The sequence below is a fragment of the Zonotrichia leucophrys genome, chromosome 1 (assembly GCF_028769735.1).
Source record: "Zonotrichia leucophrys gambelii isolate GWCS_2022_RI chromosome 1, RI_Zleu_2.0, whole genome shotgun sequence".
NCBI classification, from domain to species: domain Eukaryota; kingdom Metazoa; phylum Chordata; class Aves; order Passeriformes; family Passerellidae; genus Zonotrichia; species Zonotrichia leucophrys.
The window spans coordinates 11,048,199-11,070,055 of record NC_088169.1 but is presented as its reverse complement, the minus strand read 5'-3'; the positions used below and the strand labels follow the sequence as shown (position 1 = coordinate 11,070,055).

At 34.3% G+C, this 21,857-nt stretch overlaps 1 protein-coding gene across 10 annotated transcripts in view; it reads right to left on the bottom strand.

Annotated features, from left to right (window-relative positions):
- The window catches only part of DMD (dystrophin), a 1,046,893-nt gene that overhangs the window by 629,953 nt on the left and 395,083 nt on the right, over positions 1 to 21,857 (bottom strand). For all 10 annotated transcript variants that reach the window (XM_064706931.1, XM_064706854.1, XM_064706864.1 and 7 more), the window contains 8 exons: positions 18,697 to 18,842; positions 17,162 to 17,374; positions 14,682 to 14,795; positions 13,358 to 13,513; positions 10,834 to 11,004; positions 8,966 to 9,148; positions 7,264 to 7,398; positions 6,355 to 6,504 (listed from right to left, as the gene is read on the bottom strand). In XM_064706931.1, the coding sequence (XP_064563001.1) occupies positions 6,355 to 6,504; positions 7,264 to 7,398; positions 8,966 to 9,148; positions 10,834 to 11,004; positions 13,358 to 13,513; positions 14,682 to 14,795; positions 17,162 to 17,374; positions 18,697 to 18,842 (1,268 nt within the window). The remainder of the gene's footprint in view (positions 1 to 6,354; positions 6,505 to 7,263; positions 7,399 to 8,965; positions 9,149 to 10,833; positions 11,005 to 13,357; positions 13,514 to 14,681; positions 14,796 to 17,161; positions 17,375 to 18,696; positions 18,843 to 21,857) is intronic.

The following is a 21,857-nucleotide window of genomic DNA, read 5'->3' as shown; positions in this document are numbered from 1 at the left end:
AACTTAATTTGACATGAATCAAAGGTGAAAGCAATCACCCTTTAAACAACATTTCTAGGTATCCTGCCATTTTTCAAGTCAAATCACACTTTTCCTCTCTGGTAAGCCAGCTATACTTTAATTTGATTTCATGCCCATTACAACACTCTTGCCTTGAACAAAAATATCTCTCAGCAATTCAGTGAGAATATTTGATATATGTGCACCTTCTTCAGAGAGCTCAGATTCTTACAGAGCTCCACCTATAACAAATGAAGAAGATGATTTCTTGTGAGCATTCTTGCTAGCTGTTTGACTTAGTTAAAGGATAGGAATCCAACCAGCATTTTCTATATTTGCTTTTGTAAGCTGCTTTGTGCTATTTCAAAACAACTGATCAGATAATCTTGTATCACTCCAAGTTCCAGGAACCTTCTCTGGAACTGAGCAGCTTTGCATATCAGACCCATGCTGTCAGTGTTAATGGGAGCACCTAAATCACCAAGGTATTATTACCCTAGTGCAGTATTAAGGCTTGCTACTTCAATGACTTTTATCTTCATCTGATTTGAGATTTTAACAAAAACTTTCTCAGCCTGTTCAAAGCAGTGAGTTTAAAAGCCACTGCTTCCATTTACCTTGGCACTACTTGCTGCTGATTGGTGAGGCTGGCCAGGACACAGACTCTCTATGAATCCATCTGCCTCACTGTGGGGTGGATTTAAAGACACATTAGATCAGAAACAGGATAAGTTGCTTTCTGCACCTAATGGCTAAGGTCATCCTCTTGGAAGCATGGAAGAACCATGGAAGAACTTCCCTGCTTTTACTGATCTCTGTGCTTCACTGTTGGACTAACACACTGCAGAATCCATTCCTCCTGAGGGCTGCAGCGCCCTAATGTGCAGAGAAGCTCACAATTTAAAATAAGACTCCTATAAGTTTCCATTTTTATGAGTTATCCAAATAAGTGTCTGCACTTTCTGGAGAATTCAAAACACTGGACACACAATTTGTTGTTATATCTATCTGATGAACTAGTTTTATAACAACACATGAAACTTTGAACCTCTGTTAAGTGCTGCCCCATGCCAACTACTCTCTAGAATTAGAGATTTTTTAAAGTACAGATACATTTGTTGCCATCCTGAGAAGCAGAGTGCATTCATGCAATGAAGTAGCAGAATGCACACAAATTCCCAAAGACTTAAAATCCTTTAAAGAATAAGTGGTGATTGAAAAATTGCCATCTTTGCGCTGATAACAACAGAAACCATGTATATCAAAATCCTATTTTAGAGTTCAACTGGAAAAAATAAATTATTCCCAAACTCATTGATAAAATATTATTAATAATATACAAATATTATCAAATGTTATTAAATAGCAGATAAGCTTAAGAAAAAATTAAAATCAATCCTCACTTGAGTCTAACTGAATTTTCACACTTGTATTTCAAGCAATATAAAGTCATATAAATATGTATTTATGCATGTGATATGTCTATGTGCACACAACACACACACAAAGACAAAAAATTCCCCTTTCATTGTCCTCAGAAGGAATTTGATTCCAGCCTGAGAACCTGTGTGACATTTTGCTTCTTCAAAATGAGCTGAAAGTACATCTTTTCCCAAAGCTGTGAATGGTGTAAGTGAATGAAAGGATGACGTCAGACCAAGACATGAATGCAGCAGTTGAAGAGAGGAATTATTTTGGCAATGGGAGAAGAGACACACAAAGCTGAATTTTGGGAAACAGTACCTTCAGAGTTGTGGTGATTTTTCTCAGTAGGTGCTACTTACATTTTTTTTCTGTATTTGTCTTACTGGAAACTGACCCTGCCTTGCATATTCATCTAAAGTCAAGCTCATACCTGACCTCATTGAATTCCCACAATAAATGGATTGAATATCTGTACAGTAATCTTATAAAAGGTATGATACACCTGTAATGCAACATATTTCTCCAGTACACAACAGTTGATTGAAAGATCTAATCTTTTTCATTAAGTAAGTCCCTGGTACTACCACTGGCATTGCGGAATATTGAATAAGTGCAATCAAGGGGAATACCACAATATTGAGAAGCCACTTTCTTCTCTTTCAGTAGAAAAGAGTTGTTGGTGGGCACAAGCATTAAAATGCTTTACAAAAAGGAGTTATCCTTCTACACATTTACATCTGTGAACCTGAGCTTCAACTTTGTGCTTCCAATTCACATCTGTCTGTGGGCCTACTTTTTAAAGACATGTGAGAGTTCAGAGCTGAAATGTTAAATATTTATAATATAAAAATATTTTAATTTATGATGTTCTGGCTGGTTCAACTTGTTTATTTGTTTCCTGAAATGTTATGGGTTTTCTATTCCATTGTGGAAAAAAAAATAGATAGCTTAGCACTGTAGTTGAATATGTCTGAGAACATAACAAGAAGTTCCAGCTTTGCTATCAGATCATAGTCAATAAAACTGAAGTCTTTGGGCCCTAAAGAGAAGTGGCTGACAGTTAATTGCTAAATAGAAAATCTCAGGAAAATAAACAACAGTTTAATTATTTCTGAACCAGCAAAATGTTGACAGCTGTCAAAGAAAACTAATTCAAAGAAAAAAAAATCCCCTGTTAGGCACTATCAGAATGAAAGAGAAATGAATAAAATATGGAATATTTTTTAAATTTAAGTCTCTACAGGGTTTTTATAGATTTTTAGTGCCTTGATGATAAACATAGCACTTTTAATGATATGATGTCCTGCATAAACCAGTTTACAATTATTTTTTTACAAAAGGTCAAAGGTAAGTGCAGGAAATAGCAACACTGTATATTATCCATGTAAAATGCAGAATTATTGGAAAGACCAGAGTTAATTCTTTCATGTTGAATGTTACAATGCTATATTCATAGATATTGCCACTTTTTGCTTAAATAACACATTTCATCTATATAATGCATCAGTTACATGTGCAATTAGTAAGATGTCAGTTAAGAGTTTTAAGGTTAAAAACAAATAATGGTGTTGAGGCAGTACTCAGTAGTTGGGCTGTTGAAGAATAACAGAAGAAAATATTTTGAAAATTACAGCACATTTACTACAGGGTACATTTATTTAAAAGGCAGAAATAAATTCATTAATTATAAGTTACAGCTCATGGAAAGGGGTCTGTTAAGAAAGGCAGAAATGTTAGCTCATTGAGTGGGTTTTTTTTGTCTCAGTTATACTCTCGTGTTATTGAGAAATGTTGCCACAGGAGAAGTTTAAAAGTTAGGAAAGTTTAAAATTCCTTCCTAACTTGTTTAAATTACTTTAAAATTTAGCCTGACTTGGTGATATAACGGTTGTGACTGAGATACATCACAACTTCTCTGTACCCTTTGCATCAAACTCCAAACACGTTAATCTCCACTTAATCTCAGAGTGGATTAATGTTTGTGCTTAGACTTTAATTAGGAACATTTTTTTTTTAAATTTCAAAACATTATTATTGGACCCATGAATTTTTAATACCTAGAGCTAAATTTTCTGCAAGTTCTAGGAGTATTATCCACTGTGCTTATTGAGTAAATGGCTACAAATATTGTACCTCCCAGCCATTAAGTGATATTCAGCTTTGATCAACTGAATTCCAAAACAGCAAACTCTACCAAAGAAGAATTTTATCTCTTTATGTTATCGCTGCCAGCAGATAATGCCTCAGAACTTGTAAAAGCAGCCTTCTTAGCAGCCTTCAAAGCAATTATGTGGACATGGGGTATGAAATATTCTTTCTCCTCTGGAGAGGAGAGTAAAACAGAAATATTGTGTCAAATGATGAATGTGTGCTCTTTGAAAGAAACTAAAGATAGTCTTCAGGGGAGTCCTAAAATAAATTAAGAGACAGGACACAATAATAATAATTGAGTCTAGTGTAAAGCCCACGTGAACAATAATGTTTCGTACAGTTTTTTGCAAGAACAGTCTCAAGAATACCTGACTGACATTTCTGAAGCTTGCTGGACAGGATGTAAATTACTTTAAACATTTATAGTTGCTTGAATATTAGCTTCAAAGTCTTCAGTGTTTCTTAAATCCCATTTACACATTTGTAAGTGAATCAGTCCTTGAAAAGTAAGGACAGGGTATACCTTGCTATCAGTCAGCTCCAAATGTCCAAAAGCAAACTAAACACACTCACTCTTTGTTAACTAAAGAAGATAAGGCACACAAACATGAAGCCATTATCTGCCTTTAAAAATGAATCTCCATCTCAGTAGCAAAGATGCATTGTCTTGCAGCATCATTCATATAGAAGTGGGTTGGTTTAGTTGCTCTATTAGCAATGAATAAATATTTCACATATCAGTCTCTGCCCACATGAGCTTATTGTCTTGGTAATTACCGGCAAAATTATTCAAATATAAACAAGTAACATCACCACTTTAGGACTGTCAATTAGCCTGTCTGAAGAAGTGACCTTGAACATGAGCAGATTTGTGTTATGTGCCTGCAATATATTTTTATAGAAGGAGAATGCTGCTTGAATTTCAAGACAAACAGCACAGAAAATTCAGTATCAGGAACCTATGAAGAAAAAAGCATGTTTTTCCACTTCAGATTCAGATCTCACTATTAGTATTTAACTACTCAATATCTGATCAAGCTTTCAAAGAAGCTTTTAAAGAAGACTTCCATCCCAATTTTTTTCTACTTTTGAAAGAAACTGGATAGCAGTGAATACATTTTTAATATATTTTGCCTATATACTCATCCAAATTGTTTTCAGAATTTCACACAACATCTTCATTATGTGCTTTTGACAACTAAATCTCTGCACTTTATGAATTTTGATTTAACATCTATGAATGATGACTGAATAGTATTCAACTATCACTCAAAAAGACTCTTAAAAGTGTTGTTCTCACACCCTGGAAGCCTTCTGCATATTCCTAGTCTTCTAGCCAGTAAAAAAATAATAAATACCAAGAAGCAGAATTCCAGAGAGTGTAACTGCTTTCAAACAGAAGTGAGATGATAAAAAAAATACAAGAGCTACAAAAAGAGAAGGTGTACAGAAATTTATATTTACTTTTCAGATACTGTCCAGGTACACAGAATTATGTGAATGCCTGCACTGCCTCAAAAGTACCACCAGGCTCTTTCCCTCCCCATCCTTCAAGTTTATTCTCAGAACAGCCAAGGACCCTCTTATAATTTTTATTGCAGTGTTTTTACTTCCGCTGTTTTCAAAAACAAGTATATTTCTAGCACCAGGAAAGAAACAATTTTTTTTTTTCATTTTCATGGTAGATAGTCATCCTTCTAATACAGCTGCCTTCCAAAAATCTGCACTTGTGCATCATTTCTATCATTGTAACCGAGTCATTTCTGACAGTATTTGTAGCTTATCTTCAAGCATGTCCTGGTTACAGTCATAAAGGGGCTGTCTGCGTCCTTTGCTAGGTCTTTCCCTAATAATTCTTTCTGATGTTCACCAAAGTACTGAGGTGATATTTGCCTCATATTTATAGCATATTGCTAGATTTGGCTCTCCTTGTGCTACACATTTCTATATTGAAATGTCTTTTTAACCCTTTCATTTATACAAATACATTTATTTGTTGTTTAATAAACGATTTATCTATAACAGATATTTCTCATAATTTGTTTTAAAATAATTTGCTTCTTGCTAAGAGTTACGTCAGAGAAGACATCTTAAATATGCAATTAAAGATTAAATCCACTTAGAAGGTCACTCCAATTTCAAAATTTTGGGGTTACCCATTTTACTGGTTTAGGCTGGGACTGAGGTAATTTTCTTCACAGCAGCCTGTATGGTTCAGTGGTTTGTACTGGTGGCCAAAACAGCATTGATAATGCAGGGATGCTCCAGCCATGGCTGAGCAGGTCTTCCACTGCACCCAGGTCTTTTCCTTCTCACTCTGCCCCTTCCAGGGACCAGGCTGGGCTTTGAAAGGACACAGCCAGGACAGCTGACTTGAGCACCGCACAGGGCCAGGCTCAACAACAAAAAGAGTTGGGGAAAAGTGTTTCCAAAATTGTCATTGCCTGGGGACCAGTTGAACATCAGTCTCCTGGAGGTAATTTCTTCTGCATCCCTTGCTTTTACCCTTTTTTTCTTTCAAGTATGACATCATCCTAATCTCAGTCTCTGAGTTTTCTCTCTTTTGCCTTTTCTATAATCTCCACTAAAGCACCAGGAGATGTGGAGTCTTGTGCTTTGCTGCCTTAGCCCACCACACCCATGAAACCATTTATAATGTAAAATTGTGTTTGTTTAGGAATGGTGACCTATGCAGGGACTGCACAACCAAAATAACTCCTTTAATTTTTAAATGGTGTTAGACTGTCCTCTACTTGGCAGGATGATCACTAAATATACCTCCTGCTGAAGTTCTTCCCAGCGACTGTTGAACCTCTCAAGTTTCTCATTGATCAGTTCATCCATGATCCCACCATCTGTCAAAGTCTGAGCCAGCTCCCGAATCTGGTTGCGATTATCTTCTGGATGTCTCATTAAACGTTCCAAAGACTGAAAAAAAGTTAAAAAAAGTAGTTTATTTTTTCTTTTGTAAATAAGTTTCTACAAAGCAATCCCAAACTGCTTAAAAATATAAGAAAGGAATTTCACATTTCATATACAATAAAAGTAGAGAAAAAAAAGAATAAATATTTATGTTCTATTCCTTGAAAACTAATGTTCTGTACTACATCTTATGAAACACAAGGATTTTTCATATAGCAATAAATTTAATGCTTAATTTTAAAGATGTGGACTATGCCTAAGGAGTTCAGTGACAGCACTTGTACCTTAATATAAAAATCCTGCTTGAGTATCTAAATGGAGGAAATTCAACAGCAAAAAGTGATTATCAATGCAGTATTTGGTATTTTGATGCACTACAAGCATTAATTTAATTTTTACTAATTTTAAAGGCTCTGTGAATAAGAATTAAAGAATAATAAACAAAGTTATGATGAAAACTTGTCCTCATTGAAGCTCTCAACATTTTTTTACTGGCTGAAGTGAGGGTTTTGGTTTTTTAAAGAATGTTTATTTTAGCATTACCAAAACTGTATATGAAACCCAGCACAAGACATTTAATTATTGTTTGATTTAGGTGGATCTGAATTCAAATCCTCATTTTTTAACTCTAGTAAGAAATTTGGACTTTTGAAATATTCGGTGCCTTGTTCATGTGTAATGTGAGTTCATAGTTTGTTTAGAATGATATGAAATTTACAATTTATCAACACATATGACTGAGTTATTATTTAAGTCAGCACTTACATCTAAAGATTCAGAAATCTCTTCTGCACCTCCCTGGACATTTTCAGTTGCTTTCAGTTTCAGTTCAATCTCATTCAACCATTTATTTTCCGCATCCAAATATGACAATAATTCGCGCCAACATGCCCATACCTCCTGATGAAGAAAGGGTTTATTTAGATTGAAAATTGCACAGAAATTTTTAACTCATTAAAATACTGAAAACATTCATGCCTCTTCCCAAAGCAGCAGGGTTGATATCTGAAGCTAATGGGACAATATGATTTTATTTACCAGCACCCATCTGATCCAAATTAATATAAAGCAGAAGAAAACCATCATTTTGATTAAACAGAGCAAAACCACAGAAAACAACATGAAAAAGTGAACTCTTCTGCAAAACACAACTTGAATCTTCATTTTCATGCATTATCCACTTTATATGTTTTCTGTAAAGTCTTCTAATATAAATATAAAAGTGAGCAGAATTTTTAAAGACCCATGTTAGAAATTGATGTCTCTATTATAAAAACACACTTAGATTCCCTATATATTTTATATTTTAATTGCTTAAATCACAGGTTCATAAAACACCAGCTTTTAAGAATTCAGACTAAAATCTCTATGGAAATTAATTCTAAACCACATTTTGTGTAATTTATAGACCTTTTAAGTGCTAGAGTACTAAACATAATGTTGTTAAATGTTCTTATTCTCCTGAAATTAAATTATTGTCTAATATTTTATTTATACAGTGCCTGAAGATACTTAAATAAGCAGATAAAAATGGCACTTTATACACAAACAAAACATTTAAATGTTCCATAAATAATATTTTTTCCTTTTTTTTTTTTTGTTTTTTGGTTTTTTTGTTAGTACAAGTTAAAAGAATGTTATTGAAATGCATTACACTCTTGGCAGATCAGGTTTCCCAGAGGGCCATTCATCTCACTGAACTTTGCTCACATCAAATGAAGGTTATAGAGGGATATTAACATGCACCAACACATCATCAATGATCAGGGTAAATGCAGATTACCAGTATAGACTACATATCTAATTTTCCACAGTGAAATTTATACAAGATAAATTTTACTCTGGTGTATTATCGTCCTGTATGAGGTTATCTCTTACAAATTATTCACCACCAAAATTTAGCTCTTGCAACATTCACAACAAAAAATGATACCTAATTCATCGTTACTACTGTATAATGTAAAAATAGACCCATGGCAAGAATCTGCAATGGATTTGGCCAAAATGGCAGGGTCAACTCAAAATGCATGGGAAATATTCAGTTTGCCAGCAGAGCATGTGCTGTTCCCATGCTGAGATAACACCACCTGACCAGCTCCAGGGCCACTCAGTCAAAACCCTTGGCCATGGAAGAGAGAAACTAGAGGAGCTGATGAAGAGAACATCACAGGGCTGCTACAAAGCCAGATTCCCGGCTTGATCTCAGAAGGGATAACAACCTTTAGCAGCCATTGGTGTTTCTGACCTAAGAGCTGTGTCTCAGTCTTCTCCTGCAATACAACTCTCCAGCAGATATGATCTTGAAATAACTTTGTGTGTAGCTCATAACACGGGGTATTTGGTATATGGCTCATGAAGCAAGGATAGCCCTGGGCTACCCACAATTCTATGATAATACAGCTGTGCTCTCCACCTTTCTTCTTGCAGTTAGAAGGGCTATAAATACAAGGCTGACAAGACATCAAACCTCCAAAGTCTTCCACTTTCCATTCAGCCTGCTGCAGAGTTGCTGGTAGCTGGTAATGAGAACATCAAGCTCCTTTTTCAAAGCCTCATGAGCTGCAGGTGGAGCCTTGGCTATGAAGTTATTCACAGAATCTGTAATAAGCTTCACTTTCACTTCTTTCTGCACGGCTTCCTCCTTTGCTCTCTGGAAAAGAAAAAAAAAAAGAAGTTGTAGTCCTGATTTAAGAAAGGAAATTATTTCTAGTAACTACCAGAATTCTCTGACAGAATTCTAGATGCAGAAAAAAACACAAAAAACACTACAAGAAAACATAATACAACAGCAGACATTCAATTCCCAGACCTTGTGAAATAATCTTGAATGCATCCAAAAAACTTTTGCTTCATTTTTTTGCCAATCCACAATAAAATTTAACATCTCACAACCACCTAGTGTTCTGGAGCTCTCAGACTAATGGAATCCTACACTTTTGTTCCTCCCTTCCTTATTATGTGGTCTCAGGAAAAAGATTTTCATGCTCTGCACTGTTTCCTCTGAGTGTTTTCTGGTGTCTATGACTGGAATCATATCACAACTGCAAACAATGATGTTATAAAAAGTGTCATCTGTGCCTACAGGCCTCCACAGCAATTTACAATGAGAACTCCCTGCCCAGAAAACATCAAATCAAAAGCATATTCCTGACAATATTTTTTTCCCCTCTCTGGGTCTGCAAGTCCATGAATCAGAATAATTGCCATCAGGCTGCCATTGCTAGAGGAAGTTTACAAGGTTGCTCTTGAGTTTCCTCTTCTCTTGCTGTGGGAAGAAATGTGCTGTAGACTGAACACAGGATTCTGATCCAGATTTTCTCTGTTGTGACATCATGAGAAATTATCTGGTTATTTCCTAGGTCAAGGTGCCACAGTCTGAACACTCCTGTACTTCATCTGGGTGCAGAATATCTGCTAGGAATCTATAATGGTGATTGTACATAAAACTATGAACTTCATCTGTTTTAATATGCAGTGCAATGTATAAAATTGAGTTTTGCTATTTAGTTACTAAAAAAGAACTGTATCTTCAAAGCAGATATTTACTTTAGATATTTGTCTCATTTACAAATGAGTTGTTCCATAAATTTCCTTATATTGTGTGTATTCTGAGTGGTAGCAAATTATTTGTGTCAGTAAATAAAGAGATCATCAGTTGCATGGTCTGACACTCTCAAATAATGGAAAAAAAACATGGAAAATGAACAGCTTGAAAACAAAGTGTTCAATAGATTGTCAAAGCTATATATATGATGACAATAAAGTTATAATCTGGCTTCCTGAATAGCACAAGCCAGACAATTCGCCTCTAATAAGAATTAAGTCCACAGCCAGTGGCTTAGCAAGAGTGTATTGAAGCATGTATCACAAATTAGTTGTTTTGTCCAAAGGTCATGTTCATGCCACATGAAGGAAACATTATTAATTGAGATCAAAACATGCTGTTTCTATATTCCTATATTAAAGACATAATATTTACACATAGCACATACCAAGATGCATCCTAACATCTCAATTTTTTTCTGCTCATTCTAATGCAAAGAGAAGACATAAAACTGATTTAACTCTTCTGCTGCTAACACACAAATTTTAGGAATTATTCCTTAATTAAAAGAACATTAAAGCTACATCCAAATCAATATCCAATAAAGAAAATAGGAAAAAAAAGCAATGCGGTGTTGAAGAATATCAAATATCTTCTAGCATATTCCAAATAGAAATTACTTCAAAACACCTAGATCTGAAAAGGTATTTTCCTTAAAACAGAGTAGACTTTCTTTACAATGAGAGCTTCAAAAAAAAGTTTGAACACAGCTCAATTAGTTTATCTTTTACCTTCAGTTCCTCAACAGCTTTCTGTAACTCATCAGGTGTTTTATACTCAAAATCTCTTTCCAGATATTCTTCCTCAGCTTGTGTTATCCACTCGTGCATCTCTGACAAATCCTTTCTGAGACTCACAGTCTTATCCAAACCACCTTTTAATGCAGCCTTCTTAGCATAGGCCTTTAAGAAAGAAAAGATCACATAGTTACTCGAAGAAAAGCTACTGTACAAACTTGAAAACATTTTAGCCTGAAAAGAATCAAATTAAATCCTACAATAATAAAATTGTTGTTATTAGGCAGATGTTAACTAGTAATTAGGTAGATAATAATGACAAACAATCAAAAAAGTACTACATTTGTATGCATCCTTTTTTTAGCAAATCATGGCCCTGCGGAATGAGTGCTGTAATGATGCTAGAACGAGAATCTACACCATATGCTGAGGTGATCAGAAAACAACTGTGGAAAAGAACATCTCCCAGGGATTAGCTTCTGTGAAATGTAGAAAGAATAACCACAGGAGATTTTGAAAGCACATTCAAGGATGAAACCAAAGGCTCTTGAGCTATAAAGTCAGATGGCCTTTAACTAGTTCAAATGGAACTCTCTAGAGAATAAAGCAATATGCAAATCTTTCTTCTGTTGCTTAAGTCATTTAAGAATGTCTCCAAAAGGGGAATACCCTAAAAACACGTAAGGGAAAAAGTCCAACCTCCAAGTGGAAGAATCTATTTATCTAAAAGGGAAAAATATTACTGCTAAATCACCTGGCAATCACAAAGTGGGGGTCACATAATAGAACCAGAACTAGATAATAATTTAGATCACCTCCATCCCAAACCATTCTCTGATTCTATTCATTGTGCATTAACCTATCAAAATTGTCCCTGATTGTGCATTTATCATCTTTCAATAGAATTAAGAAATTTGCATCAAAAATAGTAAGTTGCACTGGTGCTATTTCTCAGAATTGGGCTTGCAGAGCTTATTGCGCCAATATTCTGCTCTGTGGTGCTGTTTCAGAAAACTTTATTTTTAGTAATATCAGGAGAAATTTTCTTAGTATTTGGTCTCCATTTCTGACATTTATTGATTTGTTACTCATCCTCGAGGACTGGCTGTTAAACATAAATGCTGTTCTACATAAATGTTTTACAGAACAAAATAGAGCAACAAGCAGCAAGTATAAAAGCAGAATTGTAATTGGCTCTGTAAAATTGTCTCTTCCTCAGTCCCAGCACCAGAAGAGAAGGTGCTTCCATCACCTGAGAAGAGTATCTGAATTGCCAATGACAATTGCCAACTGTCAACTCTCACAGTCATATTAATTGCACGTGTATCAACCCAAGCTGACTTTTCCCAATCTTCTCAAGAAACCTCCACAAACCAAATTGATTTTTGTATTTACTATTCATGTATTTTAATAGCTATTGCTGAAGAAGTTGAGTTAGAAATGCCCACTGAGACAGAATAATTTGTGCCTTGTGTTGAATGAAATTATTAAAGACAGATTTTCAGGGAAGTCAGAACAGAACTGTGACATACTTCTATACTTGTAAGGTAGTACTTCAAATTTCTGTGAAAGAAGTGCAAAGGTATCCACCTTATTAAGATCACAAAAAAAAAAAAAAGGAATTAAATACTCCATGGTAGGGAAAGGGGAAAGAATAAAAACTGGGTCAAAAAAATGTCTTACAGATTTCAAAGATCAAATTTTTTATGTTTATTAAAAAATACAGAGAGGCTATTTTTCACATGTAAAGTGAATAATAAAAAATCTAAGAAAATATTATACCTCATTAGAAGGTAACATTTTTACTTTTATGAAAATATACATTAAAAAGGTACACAACAGAAAAGGTCAAGTAGGAAAAAATTAAAGGCAATACAACATGCAAAAAAAATTTATTTGAACTGTCATAAAGAATAAGAATCCAAATGCCATCAGTAAAATAAGAGTAATTTTTAGCTTCCTTACTCTGTAAAAATTATTTATTAATAATGCCTTTAACTAAAATAAAAGAACTGTCCTTTCCTGTTATGTCTCATTCTTTCAAATCTGTGTGACTACTGGAGACTAATTTATACGCATGCATATGGGCACGTACTCTTAATTCTGAGTTATTCAATTATGAACCCTTCACTGCTTTAATGTCTTTTTTCATCCAGAGTAATGACATGCAATTTGAACAATGTACAAGAAAACATAAAACTACAGAACTTGATTGTTTCAGCAAATACCTAAACAACATCTTCAGAATTTTAGTTTACTAGAAGCCATAAATCATATTGCTGCTAGACCTAATATATTAGTATGTATCTTTGTTGTAAAAATAGGAAGTTATTGTGTTTAATAATATAAATATACATTAATATATACTACTTACAGCTAAAGTAATACATCTGTAAAATATTAGTTGAATTAACATTGCTAAATTCTGTTTCATTTGCATATGTATAGATGGACAAATTCTGCCAATGAAAACCCTGATAATTAATTTAAAAAGAACCAGTCACAGCAAGAGATTTACCTGTTGGCAAATGTGGTCCCACTGAGCATTGAGATCCTTTAGCTCTGCCTCTATTCTGGAAGCAAATTCTGGCTCTGCTTCACTCTTAATTTTCTTCCCAGTCTCATTAACACTGTTCAAACTGGGCTGGATTGTCTGGATATCATTTACTAAAGCCTAAAGGAAGAGAAGAAGTTAAGGCAAGCAGAATTCACACAAAGTTCCAGATATGATATCCCTATGAAAATGTGTCTGCATGAGATTCTGACTTGTCTGGGGTCCAGATCTCCAGTAAAATGAGGACAATCAACAGACTTATTTATGAGAAGAAATTAAAAAGGAATGAGCAGCTGTAATGTGGCAAGCTGTTGTTTACCAAATAAAATAATATAAATTTTAAATGTTTTGTATGTACTATAAATACATACATATATAATGTGTACATATATCTCTTAAAATGCTTCCCTGCTGTTGATTGAAGACATGAGAAATACCTGGATCTTTTATGCACATTTCTGAAAGAACATTCCATTATAATGGTGACAAATAATGATAATTCTTATTTAAATAATTTTTATTTAAATTTTTATTTAAATAATTCTTATTTAAGAGAATGATGAGAAAATATGAGAGAACTTGCAGTTCTATAAGATCACTCTGAATGCAGTATTTCATAGTATTTACACATCCTGCCTGAACATTTACAGAACTTGTAAATTCCACTGAGCATATAGACAGGAGCCATCAAGGATTACAAGATTCACTGCACTTACACACTCTGCTGGGACAGGAAGAATTTGTAAACCCTGTGATGGAAGTACCAATACTTCACGATGCTTTAAAACTCTGCTGGGATACCATCCTGGAACTTGTAAGTTTAGTGAAAAAAGAATGGATATAACTCACAATACCTGCAAGTTCTTTTCGTACAATCAGAAAAGTTTGTAAATTACATGAGTAACAGATACAGAAAAAAGATCTTTTGGCACAGATTATACAGATTTAAAAATAAATGCAATGCTCAAAAGCTCAACAAAGTAAATAAACAGTTGATTTTAGAGGGTAGCTATATATATTATTTCCTGTATTTATGGGTGTGATCCTGCTATAAATACATTTTAAAAATCACTTTAATACCAGCCTCCTTTCGGTATTAAAGTTTCCTTGTTATAACTGAATTTTTCCTCAAACCCAGGACATGAGAAATGTTCGAATACACTGCAGAAGGCAATCCCCTTTCTACATGAATTTATTTTTAGAAACAGTAATAATTTGTGTAACTTTTGTATGAACTGAGCTCATAAAGAAGAGTTGAATAACTGCCAAGCTGGCAGGTAATACTCACTGTACATTGCTCAAGTTGCTTTTCCAGTGCTTCTGAGTCTCCAAGGGCAGGCCACTCTTCCTTCAGAAAAACATCCACTTCAGCCATCCACTTCTTCAGTGTTCTAGTGTCATTCTGTGTATTAAAAAGACATTTCATTGCATCACACAAAACCTGACTGGCAAGAGTGTAATTCAACCTGACACTACAACGAAAACTCATTGCAATGTAATTTCTACATTATTGAACTGTCTGAAAATACAAACACAGCAAACAAGTAAAACCAATTTTACCTGGGTATGTCATCAACACTTTAACCTGTACTTTGACCATTTCTGACCAAGTTTGATGTGTCTATGAGCAGACAACCTTTTGGCTCTCAAATTTATGCCTTCTAGATATCATTTGTGTTTAGATACTGCATGTTTGTTCATTGTTTCCCTCTATGGCTTCAGATTACTCATACTTGGCATTTAATTTGGGCTCACCCATCAAATGTTCTGTGCTTTCATTGAAACTCCAGATTCCTTTTGGAAGTTATATGCTCTAGTGACTATATTTCTAACAGAACACCGCACAGAAAAACACCCTTACTATTCAGAATGATAAAAGCCAATGTAACTGCAAGAGATTCACTCCAGAAACTGAAATCATATAATGAGTTAATGAGTCATTTTGGTCTCTCAGTTACTGTTTCCAGCACTAGAATAGGAATATTACTTCCATAGCCTTTATTTAACTCTTGCAGTTAACAAACAAATCTTAATATCAAATACTTGAAAACAAGGAATGCTACCAATCCAGGCAACATTACATAGGTAATCTAATAACTCGAAAAGTAGAATGAGATTTACAAAATACCACTTAAAATTACCTTAAAATGCCATCTTTGATAATCAGATGCACATATTAAAATAAAACATATATGTGGAAAAAAGTTCAGAAGTAAATTATAAGGCATTTTTTCATCAAACTATTTTCATCACCAATTAAATACATATCGATATTACATGCTGAATGCAAAGCTGAATTAAAGCAAAAAAAAGGATGCTAGAATAGAGACTGTGTCCTAAAAAGTATAAAAATATGCCTTAGTAACTATTATGAGACAAGTAACCAAAGGGAACATTTCCCTAATGTGACTGATATACTTAAAAAAACCCAGGCTAGCCTGAAAAATGAACTGAATTAATAAAATTAATCATACAAAAATTATCAGTATACTCCAGAATGGCAATTACCAAAACACTGTTGAAATATCTACTGTGTATTCCATTATCCAACAGTAAAAATAGTTCAGAATCATATTTCATGATGAAACTTTAATACCTTTACAAGAATACTTTTCGTTCATTAATGTGGTAAAATATTTATCTGGTGGGATTTTCTTAAAAAGAGATTAGTCTCCTGCTACCAATGAAGATCAAATGTATGACTCACATTTTTAATCAGATTGTAAATGCATTTTGTTTATGAACACTGATTTCAACATATCCTATACTGAAGCATTCCATAAATTACAGCAGCTAAAACAATATTCTGGATGAGAAGTCATTCAAGAAGCTCAAAAGACAATAACTTTTATATTAGATGTGTACCAGAGGGCTTTCAGCAATAAATATAGGGAGCAAAATTTGTGTGCATCAACAGCTCATACTGCTTTGAATGTTTTACATGAGCATGGTCATGATGCCAAGGGCCTTTTCAGACCATTGGGAAAAGCTCTAAATTTGGTGGTGAGAGTGAAGATGGGAGGCAGAGGGGAGGAAAAAGACAAAAGCTTGAATTTCTTAAGCAAGTGTTCTGCTTTTTTAATGTGGCATTGTTTTGGGAGTAGGGTGGCATCTGTGAGAACAGGACAGGCGCTGTTCTGTGCTGAACACAGACAGTTCCAGCTTCCCTCTGTGGAATCACCACAGGACATGGCTGATGCAGTGGTCAGCTAGAGATGCTCAGGGGCAATGTAGTTAAGAAAGCACAAAAATGTCAGACAGACAGAGAACGAGAGGAAAAAAGGGAGAAACAGCCCTGCAAAATGTGAGAAGCAGCTTTACAAACACCCAGGTGAGGTTCCAATACTGCCCTTCTAAACACCTGAAATACACTTCTGCTTTCTGGAAAGTGCTGACAAGATACTACTATATTACAGGTGACTTTAATTATGTTAGTGAATTCGTTAAAGTCAATATGGTACAGCTACTTCAGATGCATGCATAAGTGCTTCAGCTACATTGAAAAAGAAGTAGAGGAACATTATTTCCAATTTTTAATTAAATTAGAGCTTTTTGCTAATGAAACAACATAATCAGAAAGAACCACAAAATCAGAATTCAAGTAAAATCTGTACGCATCAGAATTGAGCAGAAATTTAAACACATTTTTTGACATGTTTTGATATCTCACTTTGGTGCTAATTCCTGCAAGCACCTAAATGTGCTCTGCCTTAGTCCCACAGCAACAAGCCACCATGCATTAGCAGAGGCAGAAAAAGTGTGATGAACCTGGAATCTCTGGAGTTTGGTCATGCGCTCCTCCAGCTTCTGGCACTGCTCCGCCAGCTGTGCCGAGAGCTTCTTCCAGCGGCCCAGCACCACCTCCAGCTCGGAGCGGTAACTCCGGCCGACCTCTGCAGGGCCTTTCCTGGACAGCTCTTCCACAGTCGTGCTGAGATAGGTCAGCCCTTTCTGCTGCTCTTGCAGAGAACTTTGAAGAGCCTGTGAAAAAGAAGAGAAATTCACGTGCCAGGCAATTCTCTTCATTTCACAAACACAGGCAACACATAGAGGTCGCCTTTGCTAAAACATGCAATGGCATAGTTTACTGAGCAATTTGGAATTGTTTTTCTCATACAACTTAGAAGGTTTTTTTAGTTGAACTGAGAATATAACCAGAGGTATTTATACTTCTTAACAGATGTGATCTACGTACATTTCATTAATTTGAGATAGGAATTTGCTAAGGCCCTGTCATAGACATCTTTTATGGAAAATCCTTTCCTTAGGATTTTTCCTCCTGAGAAGCTGAGAGGCCTCAGGAACAAAATGTAAACAATGGTTATCTGCTGCTGTGGAATGCAACAGGTGCATCTGTGATTGGCTCATGTTGGTTGTTTGCAATTAATGGCCATTCACAGTCAGCTGGCTTGGACTGTCTGTCCGAGACAGAAGCTTTTTTTTATCATTCTTTGATATTCTATTCTTATCTAGCCTTCTGAGGAAATGCTTTCTTGTTTCTTTTAGTATAGTTTTAATGTAATATATATCATAAAATAATAAATCAAGCCTTCTGAAACATGGAGTCAAATCCTTGACTCTTCCCTCAACCTGAGACCCCTGTGAACGTTGTCACATGGCCCTGATAATGACACTTTCAAAAGAACCAGAACATGGAGAAAAAAATAAACTTAGATAACTGAATCTGTGATACAACATTTTATAACATCTCAAAACTTTTGTAATTCTCAGCCCAAATTTACTTCATCTAGTTTTTTTTCTATACTCTACGTTTTATTTCTGAATATACATCAAATAATATGTTCATTAGCCATCTGAGATTACAAACTCTGTCAGACATTGAGATACAGGGAAGGTTTGTAGCTGCTGGCAAAATTTGTTCCACATTTGTCTACTTGTAAATTTGACAGGAAACCTGTCACAAGACTGTGCTGCATTTTGCAAATCAGAATTGTTTTCATGTCAATACTGGAAAATGAAATTACCTAAATCTATGTTTAACTACCAGAACTATCATCAAAGGAATATTTTATATACCATGGGGAAAAACAAGGGCTTTTCCTTACCATTTTAAATATCTTATAAAATTGCTTTCAACGGTGAACACCATTTTAAATTCCTTAACTTCAGGAATCAATATAAGCAAGTAATCAACCACCATATCCTGAAGCCCTGGCCTAAAACCAAAATGAGCATTATTTACTCAAGATCCACAGGCTTCAGGAGATTTATGTACCAAACTAGAGTTCTATTCTTCTAAACTTCTCATTTGAGACATTTTTGTTCACAGCTTGATCACTCACCTTGAACTCCCTGAGTCTCTGCTCCATGGTTTCATATTCAGCAATTGCAACCTGAGGCATGGAGAGTTTAGTTTCTGACTGCTGCATCCACATAAGTATAGTGTTCATTGTCTCCTTGTAGTGTGCAGGAGGCAAACTGTCAGAAACTACATTCAATGGGAAAAAAAAAAAAAGGGAAGGAAATAAAAGAAGGAAGAAGGAAATAAAACAATTTTTCGCTTCACTATTCGGTTTGCTGACAGAAGACACTTGATAAAAGAAAAAGCCTTATTGAAATCTACAGCTGTTTTGTAAGACATTGCAACAGGCCCAGTGTTTATCAGAACTATAAAAAATAATTTTGGAAGCAAAATTATTTTGAAAAATGAACACACTCCTTCTAATGTTTGAGATATCTCTACCATTTTATGAGTTTTGTGCCATTTGACTCCATTATTATAGGTCAAAAGACAACTTATATGGCCAACGCAACTATTTTAAAAATGTGTGTTCAGAGATCAACAAACAAATCATTGTACTTAACCTACAATCTAATTTCAGAAATGTATTAAGAACTAAGTTTATGTATTCAATGTTTCTGTACTAGCAAAATGTTCCATTTAAGACATCTGTTAAAAGCTTAGAAAATTAATCTTCCTTCTACAATAAAGTTGAATTTTATTGAACTGTGCTTATTGTGTCAATATTACAGCTACTGCAAATAGACAACATCTGGCACACACATAAGCAACTCATTAGCAGATAGATTCCCTCTGCCATCAACAACAGTTGCCTCTATGCTCACTAAAAAATGTGTAGACAAATAGCATGACTGGTTGGAATTGAAACATTTCCAACTTGTTCATAATAATGAAGAATATAAAAGCTAAAAAAAAGTTGCGCCCATTGTATTTCCTGTATCCTCCTCAGTGTTCTCTGGTGTTTCACAAAGAAATGTACAGAAAAATAATAAAGCTGTCCAAAAAGTAGTTTTGACAAACAATCCAGTTAAAATTTTTAAGTGCAAGCTTGCTTACATCATACAGCAGTGCTTGGCAGAATGTACCTCAGATTTTAATCTAATTTTTTAGTTGATCAACAGAATGTTACATGAAAAAAAAAAAAATTACATTTACAGTCAGATATCATAGCAACTTCCCAAAATCAGAACAATCTCTCTTGTGAAGAATGCACATTTTATGGCAAACTTTCCTCATAAATGACTTGCCTGATGTGATTTATTAAATCTGGGGATTTACAAAAGATTGAACTTGGCAACAGGAAAGACAAGAACTTCTTCCCTTGTGAGGTATTTGTGACTCACAGAAATCAATAGTAATAAATTCTTGGAAATACAAACACCAACATTTTCCATCTCATCCAGTAACATTTTAAACACTTTCTTTCCTTAGTGAAATTTGTATTGTCTTTGACTCATTTTATCCAAACAACTTCTACTTTACAATAGAACATACATTTAAACTCTTCACTCCAAAAAAATGGAGATATAATTTGAGCAGCTCAGATATGTTAAAGAATTATACAACTCTTAACTGTAGTTTTATTTAGAAATATGAAATGGAGCTTAGTGTTGTGATGTAGTGTTTGACTTCTCTAAGTAATTTTTCCCTTTAAATGAAAAACAAACCTTATGACTAATGTATAACTTCAAGCATTTAAGTAAAAGAACAGCTATTTTGGTAGTACTGAAGAGTACCTCAGAACAGATGAAAACTGCTATAGCAAACTCCACCAAATTGCATCAAACTCTAATCCTGTAACTTTGACATAATAATATATATATAATAAACATATATAATACATATAATAAACTTTATTATAATAATAAAAATTTTAAAACCATCCAAACATTGCAAAACATTTCAATCATTACTCAATTGTAATGAGTTATGTTTCTTACTATTGGATAGACTAAATAAGAGTTCAATGGGATGACAAACATTGATTTAATCAAACTAGTGTCTTTACAATTTGGTTATTAAATATAAATTTAAAAAACATTGTTAAATTGAGTGTAACCATAGTTTTCCCATTTCACTTTTCCAGATTACTACAGATTAGCAATAATGAAACACTTTTTGATTCTTTAAGATAGACAATGTGTCAGCATTTTCATCCACAAGGATACAGATTAACTTTTAGGATGGCACTTAAGAGCCTTTATTATTTTAGCAGCACATGAAGGAAATGCTAAAAATTCAGTCAAGCTCCCACAGTGGGATTCACATTACCCAGTAATAACTGTCTAAATAATCTAACTCATTTATGGCCTCTCTGTGGGCAATATGAATATCTAAAATCCCCATGGTAATAATATAAACCCACATTCAAGACTTGTTTATTTTTATCTTAAAATTTGCTTTGTGATAATAATATTTATGGACTAAAGTCCACACAATAAGCAAATCTCATTAATATGGATTCTGCTGTATGATCTAAAAAAAAAAAAAAAAATTGGCAATGAGAAAGATCTAGTATGTCCTCAATATGGGCCTAGTTGAGATACAGCAAAACTAGGTCCATGGCAGAACTGTAACAAAATATCACAGACAGAAATCACAAAAGAGTTATTGTGAAATATCAGAATACAGTTCCCATCCCAGAGGGGAAAAATGTGTTTGAATTAATCTATTCCACTTGTAGGGAATGTATTTTGGTGTGACTGACATTGTAAGCCCTGAGAACTGACAGGGAAATGCATTTGCACTTGCATATTTCTTTTAGAGAAAGTTTATACATGTGGAAACAAAATGCTCAAATAGCTAGTTAGGATTTATTTCTAATAAACAGAACTATCTAAATATGAAAAAATAGCTTTACAAGTAAGTAAAATAGTTTTTTTTCCTCACTGCTTCCTTGGTTTTTGTGACCAGATTTTTCAGTCAAAAATATTTTCCCAAGTCAGTAGTGAGAATACAATTATATCAACACTGATCAAATCACCCTGGACAGGTTGAAATATGTTTCTCCTGCAGTCATTACAAATCCCACTGTTCATCACACCATCATGAAAGACAATAAATATAATCTCTGGGACCATTTTAGTAAAGACTTATTCACTGAAATAAATTAAGAAGATTGAACTTCATGTATTTCCAATAAAAATCTCCTCAGTAGTAAAACCAGGCTGATGTTTTCACAACTTTGTTTTAATTATTTTG